The sequence below is a fragment of the Heterodontus francisci genome, unplaced genomic scaffold (genome assembly GCF_036365525.1).
Source record: "Heterodontus francisci isolate sHetFra1 unplaced genomic scaffold, sHetFra1.hap1 HAP1_SCAFFOLD_882, whole genome shotgun sequence".
Taxonomy (NCBI): Eukaryota; Metazoa; Chordata; class Chondrichthyes; order Heterodontiformes; family Heterodontidae; genus Heterodontus; species Heterodontus francisci.
In genome coordinates, this window is record NW_027141635.1 from 93,519 (window position 1) to 106,018 (window position 12,500).

Consider the following 12,500-nt stretch of genomic DNA (forward strand, 5'->3'; position numbering starts at 1 on the left):
GGTGTGACCTCACCAAGGCCCCGTATAACTGCAGCAAGACATCCCTGCTCCTGTACTCGAATCCTCTCGCTGTGAAGGCCAACATACCATTTGCCCTTTTCTACCGCCCGTCGCACCTGCACGCTCACCTTCAGCGACTGGTGTACGAGAACACCCAGGTCTGGCTGCATATTCCCCCTCTCTCAGTTTACAGCCGTTCGGATAATAATCTTCCTTCCTGTTTTTGCGACCAAAGTGGATAACCTCACATTTATCCACATTCTACTGCATTTGCCATGCATTAGCCCACTCACTCAACCTGTCCAAATCACCCTGAAGCTTCTCTGCATCCTCCTCACAACTCCCCCTCTCACCCAGTTTTCTGTCATCTGCAAATTTGGAGATATTACATTTAGTTCCCTCATCTAAATCATTAATATATATTGTGAATAGCTGGGGTCCTAGCACCGATCCCTGCGGTACCCCACTAGTCACTGCCTGCCGTTCGGAAAAAGACCCATTTATCCCGACTCTGGTTTCCTGGCTGTCAACTAATTTTCTATCCAGCGCAAGACACTGCCCCCAATCCCATGTACTTTAATTTTACACGCTAATCTCTTATGTGGGACTTTGTCGAAAGTCTTCTGAAAGTCCAAATAAACCACATCCACCGGCTCCCCCCTCCGTCAACTCAACTATTTACCTCATCGAAGAATTCCAGTAGATTTGTCAAGCAGGATTTCCCTTTCGTAAATCCATGCTGACTCTGCCCGATTCTACCACTGTTCCTCATAACTTCCTTCCTTCCTTTTCAGCCTCCATTTATAAAGCCCAGAGTAGAGAGAGCTTTACTCTGTATCTCACGCCCGTACTGTACCTGTCCTGGGAGTGTTTGATGGGGACAGTGTAGAGGGAGCTTTACTCTGTATCTAACCCCCGTACTGTACCTGTCCTGGGGAGTGTTTGATGGGGACAGTGTAGAGGGAGCTTTACTCTGTATCTAACCCCCGTACTGTACCTGTCCTGGGAGTGTTTGATGGGGACAGTGTAGAGGGAGCTTTACTCTGTATCTAACCCCCGTACTGTACCTGTCCTGGGAGTGTTTGATGGGGACAGTGTAGAGGGAGCTTTACTCTGTATCTAACCCCCATACTGTACCTGTCCTGGGAGTGTTTGATGGGGGACAGTGTAGAGGGAGCTTTACTCTGTATCTCACGCCCGTACTGTACCTGTCCTGGGGAGTGTTTGATGGGGGACAGTGTGGAGGGAGCTTTACTCTAAACCATCCTGTCTGCAAGTTTTGCTCTCAGTTGCAATCTGAATTATCTGCAAACTTGTCAAATGATGCCAGGTCCTCATATTGTTGTACTTTCTGTTTAACTATTAGTTCTGTCATAACCTCAGAAAGAAACTGGGAGATGGTGTAAAACAGGAGCTAATGCATTGATCGAAACCAACTTGCAGGCTTGAGAAATTGAGGAACTAACCCGGGGTTGGAGAGAAAAGGGATTTGATGGGTAAAGGTGGAGAAATTATTTGAGTCACTGTCACTGGTCAAAATTGCAATTAAAAATGTTAGCACTGGTAATTATTTCACATGGGTACAGGGTAAAAATTGTCTTCATTTGTAGGGGACTGGAGAAGGTTACAGAGATAGGGAGGGTTGGAGGGGCTGGAGGAGGTTACAGAGATAGGGAGGGTTGTAGGGGACTGGAGGAGGTTACAGAGATAGGGAGGGTTGTAGGGGACTGGAGAAGGTTACAGAGATAGGGAGGGTTGGAGGGGCTGGAGGAGGTTACAGAGATAGGGAGGGTTGTAGGGGACTGGAGGAGGTTACAGAGATAGGGAGGGTTGTAGGGGGCTGGAGGAGGTTACAGAGATAGGGAGGGTTGTAGAGGCTGGAGAAGGTTACAGAGATAGGGAGGGTTGGAGGGGATGGAGGAGGTTACAGAGATAGGGAGGGTTGTAGGGGCTGGAGGACGACATAGAGACAGGGAGGGTTGTCGAGGCTGGAGGAGGTTTCAGAGATAGGGAGGGTTGTCGGGGCTGGAGGAGGTTTCAGAGATAGGGAGGGTTGTAGGGGCTGGAGGAGGTTACAGAGATAGGGAGGGACGAGCGAGGGACCATGGAGGGATTTGTAAACGAGGATGAGAATTTTAAAATCGAGGTTTTACCGGACCGGGAGCCGAGCTCAGGGGGTGACGGGTGAACGGGACTCGTTGCGACTTAGGACACGGTGGGGTGGGGGGGGGGGGGTGGTGCGGGGGGGCGGTGGTGGGTGGGGGAATCAAAAGGGGGAATCGGAGAAATACTGGAAGACGAAAAATTTACAGGGATGAGGGGAGGGGGGAAACAGCGGGGGAGAAATGTGGCTTCGCTCTTGAGGGCCTGTGTGTTTCGAGCCACATGGTTAAGAGATTACTCCTGCATATTCCGCAGCATCTTAAAGACACGCAGACAGATACAAGCTGCTTCCTCGAATAGCAGGCACCCAGAATAGATCGCAAAAGACCAGCAAACCAACAGTCAGCATTTCTGCCTTCAGTCTGTCACTCCTCAGCGTGTTGTCAACTAAAAAAAACCAATAACATTCTGTTAGCTTTCCTAATTACATGCTGTTCCTGCATCCTAACCTTTTGTGATTTATGCACTAGGACACCCAGGTCCCTCTGCATCTCAGAGCTCCGCAACCTCTCACCATTTTGATAATATGTCTCTTTTTTATTCTTCCTGCCAAAGTGGACAATTTCACACGTTCCCACATTATACTCCATTTGCCAGGTCTTTGCCCACTCGCTTACCCTATCTGTATCCCTTTGTAGCCTCCTTATGTCCTTTTCACAAGTTACTTTCTTACCTATCTTTGTGCCATCAGCAACTTTATCAACCATACCTTCAGTCCCTTCATCTAAGTTATTTATATAAATTGTAAAAAGTGGACGCTCCAGCACAGATCCCTGTGACACACCACTCGTTACATCTTGCCAACCAGAAAATGACCCATTTATGCATACTCTCTGTCTCCTGTTAGACAGCCAATCTTCTATCCATGCCAATATGTTACCCCCTACACCATGAGCTTTTATTTTCCGCAATAACCTTCGATGTGGTACCTTATCAAGTGCCTTCTGGAAATCTAAGTACAGTACATCCACTGGTTCCCCTCTATCCACAGCACATGTAACTCCCTCAAAGAACTCCAATAAATTGGTCAAACATGATTTCCCTTTCACAAAACCGTGTTGACTCTGCCTGATTGCCTTGAATTATTCTAAATGCCCTGCTATAACATCTTTAATAATAGATTCTAACATTTGCCCTAAGACAGATGTTAAGCTAACTGGCCTGTAGTTTCTGGATTTCTGTCTCCCCCCCTTTTTGAATAAAGGAGTTACCTTCACTCTTTTCCAATCTAACGGAACCTTCCCCGAATCTAGGGAATTTTGGAAAATTAAAACCAACGCATCAAGTATCTCACGAGCCACTTCTTTTAACACCCTAGGATGAAGTCCATCAGGACCCGGGGACTTGTCAGCCCGCAGCTCCAACAATTTGCTCAGTACCACCTCCCTGGTGATTGTAATTTTCTTGAGTTCCTCCCTCCCTTCCATTTCCTGACTTACAGCTAATTCCACCCTCGGAATTTTTCTTTCTCGTTGAAATGTATCTATTCTGTGTATTCTGAAATATCCCCTTAAATGTCTGCCACTGCATCTCTTTCGACCTATCCCTTAACTTGATTTGCCAGGTCACTTTAGCTAGCTCTGCTTTCATGCCCTCATAATTGCCCTTATTTAGGTTTAAAATACTAGTCTTGGACCCACTCTTCTCCCCCTCAAACTGAATGTAAAATTCATCATATTATGATCACTGCTGCCTGGGGACTGCTTCACTATGAGGTCATTCATTAATCCCTATCTCGTTGCGCAATAGCAGGTCTAGAATAGCCTGCTCTCTGGTTGGCTCCAGAAGGTGCTGTTTTAAGAAACTAACCTGAGAACGTTCTCTGAACTCCTCAACTAGGCTGCCATTGCCCGTCTGATTTTTCCAGTCTATATGTAGATTAGAATCCCCCCTGATTATCACCATACCTTTCTGACAAGCTGCCATTATTTCTTCCTTTATCCCTCGTCCCACAGTGTCGTTACTGTTGGGGGGGCCTGTATACCACACCCACAAGTGACATCTTGCCTTTATCATTTCTCATCTCTACCCAAACCACTTCTACATTCTGGTTTCCTGAACTTAGGTCTCTAATGTGCTAATATCATCATTAATTAACAGAGCTACCCCTCCACCTTTTCCGAGCTTCCTGTCCTTCCCAAATGCGACGTACCCTTCAATATTCAGCTCCCAATCTATATCGTCCAGCGGCCATGTCTCTGTCATGGGTATTAGATCGTACTTATTTACTTCAATTTGCGCTCTCAGTTCATCTGTTTTGTTTCAAATGCTACGTGCATTCAGATACAGAGCCTTCAGTTTTGTCCTTTAATTATTTTTGTAACCTCTAGCCTTGACTGCTGCCTTGCTCTTAGATTTGTACGCTCTGTCCCTTCCTGTCACGGTCTGTTCCTCTTTTCCCATATTAAAACCTTTCTCTCTTGCCTTGTCACTACTCTTTGATTTACCACATCTTCCCCAATTTGATCCCTCGCTCCCACTATTCAGTTTCAAACCCCCCTCCACTTCCCCACAGCTCGCTAGAACACCAGCCCCCAGCACGGTTCAGGTGTAGGCCGTCCCAACGGTGCAGCCACCACTTTCCCCGGTACTGGCGCCAGTGCCCCACGAAGCGGAACCCACTTCTGCCAGACCAGGTCTCTGAGCCGCGCATTCATTTCTCGGATCTGATTTGCCCTGTGCCAATTTGCACAACGACTCGGGGTAACAATCCAGAGAAATTCTTTCCTTGTCCTGCTAATGTCGTTGGTACCTACATGGACTACAATGACTGGATCCTCCCCCTCCCACTGTCAGTTCCTCTCCAGCCCTGAGCAGACGTCCCGAACCCTGGCACCAGGCAGGCAACACAGCCGTCTGTACTCTCACTCTTTGCTGCAGCGAACAGTGTTAATCCCCCTCACTATACTGTCCCCTACCACCACTACATTCCTGTTTGCTCCCTCCCTCACTCGAATGGCTTCCTGTACCCATGGTACCATGGTCAGCCCGCTATTCCACACGACAGCCCTCGCCCGTACAAGCTGCAAGAGGCCTCGAACTTGTTGCTCAATTGCAAAGGCTGAGGCTCCTCCACTCATTCCTTCTCGATCCCCTGACCTGCCTGACTGACAGTCACGTCCTCCTGTCCCTGACCACTGACCAAATCAGACAGTCCTATCCTAAGGGGCGTGACTGCCTTCTGGAACAAAGTGTTCAGGCAACTTTCCCCGACCACCCCCACCCACTGCCCCTCCCGGTGCATCGCAGTGTCTGCACCTCGGCCTCCGGCTCAATGACTCCGAGCCGAAGCTCCTCAAGCCGCGGACACTTACCGCAGACCCGGGTTGCCATGGCATCCGGGAGCTCCCACATACTGCAGCCACGACGCATCACCTGTCCTGCCACCTTTTGTTGTGTTCACTTCTTGGCATTGTGCTTTTTCTTAAATCCCCTCCTCACCAAACTCCCTCACTCACCAAACTCCCAGCTACACACTCCCTGACCTCCAGCAGCACCCAGGGCAGACTCCGTGCCCCTGGATCACCAGCTCAGTGACATTACCAAGACGCCATCGTCTCCCTCAGCATTGGACTGATTGTACCAGCCCTGGCTTTTGTGCCCAACTGCTGGGAGTGTGACTCGTGGCTTAGCGACAGGGTAATTGAGAGACAGAGACAGGGAGATAAACACATACGAAAATACGCACATATGAATTAGGAGCAGGAGTAGGCCACTCGGCCCCTCGAGCCTGCTCCGCCATTCAGTAAGTTCATGGCTGAACTGCTTTCTCCACATTTCCACCTACCCTCGATAATCTTTCACCCCCTTGCTTATCGAGAATCTATCTACCTCTGCCTTAAAAATATTCAAAGACTCTCTTTCCACTGCCTTTTGAGGGAGAGGATTCCAAAGACTCACAACCCTCAGAGAGAAAAACAAATTCTCCTCATCTCTGTCTGAAATGGGTGACCCCATATATTTAAACAGTGACCCCGAGTTCTAGATTCTCCCACAAGGGGAAACATCCTTTCTACATCCACCCTGTCAAGACCCCTCGGGATCTTATATGTTTCACTCAAGTCGCCTCTTTCTCTTCTAGACTCCAGCGGGTACAAGCCTAGCCTGTCCAATCTTTCCTCGTAAGACAGCCCACTCATTCCAGGTATTAGTCTAGTGAACCTTCTCTGAACTGCCTCCAACATATTGACATTCTTCCTTAAATAAGGAGAGCAGTATTGTACACAGTACTCCAGATGTGGTCTCACCAATGCCCTGTATAACTGAAGCATAACCTCCCTACTTTTATATTCAATTCCCCTCGTGATAAATGACAACATTCTATTAGCTTTCCTAATTATGTGCTGTACCTGCAAACTAACCTTTTGCGATTCATGTACTCGGACACCCAGATCCCTCTGCATCTCAGAGCTCCGCAGTCTCTCACCATTTTGATAATATGCCTCTTTTTTATTCTTCCTGCCAAAGTGGACAATTTCCCACTTTCCCACATTATACTCCATTTGCCAGGTCTTTGCCCACTCACTTAACCTATCTATATCCCTCTGTAGCCTCCTTATGTCCTTTTCACAAGTTACTTTCTTACCTATCTTTGTGTCATAGCAAATTTATCAACCATACCTTTGGGCCCTTCATCTAAGTTATTTATATAAATTGTAAAAAGTAAAGGCCCCAGCACAGATTCCTGTGACACACCACTCGTTACATCTTGCCAACCAGAAAATGACCCATTTATGCCGACTCTCTGTCTCTTGTTAGACAGCCAATCTTCTATCCATGCCAATATGTTACCCCCTACACCATGAGCTTTTATTTTCCGCAATAACCTTTGATGTGGCACCTGATCAAATGCCTTCTGGAAATCTAAGTACAGTACACATGATTCAATCGTTCATTTGGGCAGTGTACTGACTTAGACTGTACACTGCGTTCACAATAGAGAAGGACGATGTAGGTGTAGAGATCAGGGAGGGGGATTGTGATATACTTGAACAAATTAGCATTGAAAGGGAGGAAGTATTAGCTGTTTTAGTGGGCTTAAAAGTGGATAAATCCCCAGGCCCAGATGAGATGTATCCCGGGCTGTTATGTGAAGCAAGGGAGGAGATAGCAGGGGCTCTGACACAAATTTTCAAATCCTCTCTGGCCACAGGAGAGGTACCAGAGGACTGGAGGACAGTGAATGTGGTACCATTATTCAAGAAGGGTAGCAGGGATAAACCAGATAATTACAGGCCGGTGAGTCTAACATCAGTTGTAGGAAAACTATTGGAAAAGATTCTGAGGGACAGGATTAATCTCCACTTGGAGAGGCAGGGATTAATCAGGGATAGTCAGCATGGCTTTGTCAGGGGGAGATCGTTTCTAACTAACTTGATTGAATTTTTCGAGGAGGTGACTAGATGTGTAGATGAGGGTAAAGCAGTTGATGTAGTCTACATGGATTCAGTAAGGCTTTTGATAAGGTCCCACATGGGAGATTGGTTAAGAAGGTAAGAACCCATAGGATCCAGGGCAATTTGGCAAATTGGATCCAAAATTGTCTTAGTGGCAGGAGGCAGAGGGTGATGGTCGAGGGTTGTTTTTGCAATTGGAAGCCTGTTACCAGTGGTGTACCACAGGGATCGGTGCTGGGACCCTTGCTGTTTGTAGTGTACATTAATGATTTAGACGTGAATATAGGAGGTATGATCAGAAAGTTCACAGATGACACGAAAATGGGTGTTGTAAATGGTGAGGAGGAAAGCCTTAGATTACAGGACGATATAGATGGGCTGGTAAGATGGGCAGAGCAGTGGCAAATGGAATTTAATCCTGAGAAGTGTGAGGTGATGCATTTTGGGAGGAGTAACAAGGCAAGGGAATATACAATGGATGGTAGAACCCTAGGAAATACAGAGGGTCAGAGGGACCTTGGTGTACTTGTCCATAGATCACTGAAGGCAGCAGCACAGGTAGATAAGGTGGTTAGGAAGGCATATGGGATACTTGCCTTTATTAACCGAGGCATAGAATATAAGAGCAGGGAGGTTATGTTGGAACTGTATAAAACGCTAGTTAGGCCACAGCTGGAGTACTGTGTACAGTTCTGGGCACCACACTATAGGAAGGATGTGATTGCACTGGAGAGGGTGCAGAGGAGATTCACCAGGATGTTGCCTGGGCTGGAGCATTTCAGCTATGGAGAGAGACTGAAAAGGCTCGGGTTGTTTTCGTTAGAGCAGAGGAGGCTGAGGGGGGACCTGATTGAGGTATACAAAATTATGAGGGGCAAAGATAGGGTAGATAGGAAGAAACTTTTTTCCCTTAGCGGAGGGGTCAACAACCAGGAGGCATAGATTTAAGGTAAGGGGCAGGAGGATTAGAGGGGATTTGAGGAAAGAAAATTTCACCTAGAGGGTGGTTGGAACCTGGAACGCCCTGCCTGAAGAGGTGGGAGAGGCAGGAACCCTCACAACATTTCAGAAGTATTTAGATGAGCATTTGAAATGCCATAGCATACAAGAATGCGGGTCAAGTGCTGGAAAATGGGATTAGTGTAGATAGGTGCTTGATGGCCGGCACAGAGACGATGGGCCGAATGGCCTGTTTCTGTGCTGTATAACTCTATGACTCTATTTGCAAAACACCAGGAGCAGTGCCAAAGCTCACAGCAGTCTGCACCACCCCAAAGATTAAATTAGCTTCCATGCTTACTGCTCAGCTCAAGATCACTCCCTTATTTAGCGTCCGTTTTATTCGTTCTGGTCTCTATCTCTCACCTCTCAGTCAGAGGGATGTGGGTTCCAACTCTCACACACGCCCGAGACTTGAGCTACACCTTCCCCTCCCCCACCCCCGGCCAACGTTCCCCGGTTCCCAGGACTGAGGCAGCAGTGTGCTGTGGGAGGGTCAGTACTGAGGGAGTGCCGCACTGTCAGAGGTCAGTACACTGTCACTGAGTTCTCTGTCCTCGTCACATTTAACACGTGGCTCTTCGTGGTCTCGTCTAACACTGGCCGGGCATGTTAATGAGAGGGGAAAACGCGCATTTGCATAACGCCTTTCCCCTCAATGCTGGGATGTGCTCCCCACCCCTCCCCTCTCTGCGTGTTACGGCGCGAGACGTTAACCGCCTGTCTTTCTAAACGGGGCCTTCCCCTCTTTCTCCTCCTCCCTCAGCCGCCGTCCCTTCGCACGGCTTCAACATCGACACTGAAGGCCCTGAGATCTTCGCAGGCAACAAGGAAGGTGCTTTCGGGCAGCGAGTCCTCCAGTTTGGCAACCAACAGGAACCCTGGTGAGTTCACACCCCTCCCCCGCCCCCCCACACCCACCTCCCTGGCTCTGCCTGCATTTGAAGGGATGTGGGCGGGGAAGGTGGAGTTGAGGTGGGAGATTGGCCGGGATCTTGTTGAATGGCGGAGCGGGCTCCAGGAGCTGAATGGCCTCCTCCGCTTCCCCCTCCCTGGCTCCTGTGTTCTCGGCTGACGTACCGCGGCGGATGCTGCATCTATGGACTCGCGAAGGAAAAGCTGTACCACACGAGAGGTTTCGCAAAATTAAAGCCGGTTTAAAGGGGTCAGTGGGGCAGAGGAGCTACGAAGGAGCACGAAGCCCTGTGTTCGATTTGTGAAAGTGATGATGGGGTGGGGGGGGGGGGGGTGGGGGAGGCGCGGTGCAGGAACAGAGAGACCCGGGACAGCAGCGGTGGCGAGATAGCGATTGAAGCAGCGATCTCTGCAGAACGCGGTTTTGTAAAGGAGGCACAATGCGTGGCTCAAGCTTCTGGAGTGCGTGCAACTTTTGCGAGTCAGAGGGGAGAGAGAGAGAGACCCACTGAGACGCAGCTAACTCATTTTCTGTTTAATACTCACCCTGCAGGATTATTGTAAGTGCCCCCCTACAAACAGGAAATGCAACGCTTTACCGATGCAGTGCTGAATCCCCCTACTGTGAACCCATTGATGCAAATGGTAGGTTCAAGAAAGGTGTGATGTTAAACTTTTCTTTGTCGTGGTATCGGGGTTGAGTAGGGAAGGACTCATGTCAAGTGAGATCTCAGAGACTATGACCAATTGTTACAAGTGGTTTATGGGGCAGAATATTATGCCATGTTTTTTTGAAACTGTGTCGAAAAATGTGTTGTCATATCGAAACTCTTTGAAGATATTATCAGCCTTTATCTGCATCTGCTGATCTCTTGTCTTATGTCAGGAAGTAACAGTCTTGCAATTTGATCACAAACAACCAGCCTGGCATTGCAGCGTGGCACTCCCTCAGTACTGACCCTCCGACAGTGCTGCACTCCCTCAGTACTGACCCTCCGACAGTGCGGCACTCCCTCAGTACTGACCCTCCGACAGCGCGGCGCTCCCTCAGTACTGACCCTCCGACAGTGCGGCACTCCCTCAGTACTGACCCTCCGACAGCGCGGCACTCCCTCAGTACTGACCCTCCGACAGTGCTGCACTCCCTCAGTACTGACCCTCCGACAGTGCTGCACTCCCTCAGTACTGACCCTCCGACAGCGCGGCACTCCCTCAGTACTGACCCTCCGACAGTGCGGCACTCCCTCAGTACTGACCCTCCGACAGCGCGGCGCTCCCTCAGTACTGACCCGCCGACAGTGTGGCACTCCCTCAGTACTGACCCTCCGACAGCGCGGCGCTCCCTCAGTACTGAACGTCTGACATCTATCCAATTAATCCCGCTCTTCCCCGCACTTACCGAAGTCCCTCAATCCCTGGGACAATTATTTTCTTCAGCTTACTGAGTTCTGGTATTAGGGGGGAGGGGGCCCTCGGTGGTTTTATTTCCTGTTTCTCAATTCAGATACACAGAAGCTAACTGATTTGGAGCGTGAGATTTGTCTTCTACCAAGCAGAGAGCTTCCTTTGCAGGAGGTCAACAACAGTTCAGCATCGAAAATAAAAGTAATTTCCCCCTGTGCCGAAGGTTCTCACCTCGCTTCGCAAGGGAGGACGAGGGCGGTGCCCTCCATTTTATTTTTGCCCTCTGCTCTCTCTCTCAAGAGCGGCGCAGGCTTGGAGGGCCGAATGGCCTGTTCCTGTGCTGTACTGTTCTTTGTTCTCTTGTGCGTCTCCCCCAACGTTCCAAGGTTTGCCGCCCAGTTTCCCGCTGCGACGTCCCACGTTTGTCACAGCGAGGGAGCCGGGCTCCCCCGCTGGAGTTCTGAGCCCCTTCGCGGGAAATCACTCTCATCGCCCCCTCAGCCCCTCCCTCCGTCACCCCGACTGCCCCCGGGGGGGGGGGGGGTGTGCTGAACTGCACAACACTTGACTCCACCATCCCACACCCCCTCCCCACTCAGGAGCCTCCTTGACCCCTCCACGAGCTCTGGTCAGAAGAAGCTTATGACACTACGACCCTCCCCCGCTCCATTCGGCACGGACTCGACGACCCTTTGACCTCCACCAGCCCCCGCCTTCCGCATCGAGAGCAGCCAGCCTCAAACCGAGCTCAGGATGTGCCTCTCTGGAGCATCTCCACCCCCCCCCCCCCACCCACCTCCCTCACCCGACTGCCCTCCCCCTAACCCCCCCCCCCTCCCACACCCCCACCACTCAAAACTCCGAGGGATGCCACGGGTGAGCCCGCAAGCTGACGCCGTCTGCTGTTATCTGTCCACAGGACTCCTCGGCAACGCCAGCCTGCTGACTGTGGAAGCCTCGGCGACACAACTCGTGGTGAGTAGCTGCTGCGGGACACAAAGAGCGAGGGGGCGAGGATCGGGAATAAGGGATTAAAGATCGTTTCAGCGTACCGGGCGTGAGGCCAGAATTCCGAGGGAGAAAAAAAAGACCCAGGGCGCCCCACTCTCCGAGCCCCCCTGGCGAAACCCCCGGTCACAGTTACCGCACAGGCAGCCTGGGAAGCCATTCGCCGCACAGCAAGATCCCACAAACACAAAATAATGAGCAAAATGAACCTGACAACCTGTGTCTATATTTTTTGAGGTGAGGCGTGTTGGCGAAGGGAGAAAGGTGGGCCCCAGGAGATCTCCCTCCACACTGCACCCCCCCCCCAGCCCTTCGTCCAATCGTGGGATCTTTGACATCCACCCGAGAGGGCAGACGGGGTCCCTCGGTTTATTGTCTCACCCTGAAAGACGGCTCCTCCGACAGTGCGGCACTCCCTCAGTACTGACCCTCCGACAGTGCGGCGCTCCCTCAGTACTGACCCTCCCATAATGTGGCACTCCCTCAGTACTGACCCTCCCACAGTGCGGCGCTCCCTCAGTACTGACTCGGAAGGAGTAGGAGGCGGAGGTGAAGGGAGGGTATCCATCCTGCCCTGTCTGATGTCTGTCTGCCCTCTAGGTCTGCAATCCAAGT

General features: G+C 50.3%; 1 protein-coding gene across 1 annotated transcript in view; it reads left to right on the forward strand.

Moving 5' to 3' along the window:
• The window catches only part of LOC137364259 (integrin alpha-D-like), a 79,060-nt gene that overhangs the window by 5,564 nt on the left and 60,996 nt on the right, over window positions 1-12,500 (forward strand). Inside the window, exons 2-5 of the mRNA XM_068027587.1 lie at window positions 9,325-9,442; window positions 10,027-10,118; window positions 11,797-11,852; window positions 12,486-12,500. The exon at window positions 12,486-12,500 is cut by the window's right edge and continues 100 nt beyond it. Of these exons, the coding sequence (XP_067883688.1) occupies window positions 9,325-9,442; window positions 10,027-10,118; window positions 11,797-11,852; window positions 12,486-12,500 (281 nt within the window). The remainder of the gene's footprint in view (window positions 1-9,324; window positions 9,443-10,026; window positions 10,119-11,796; window positions 11,853-12,485) is intronic.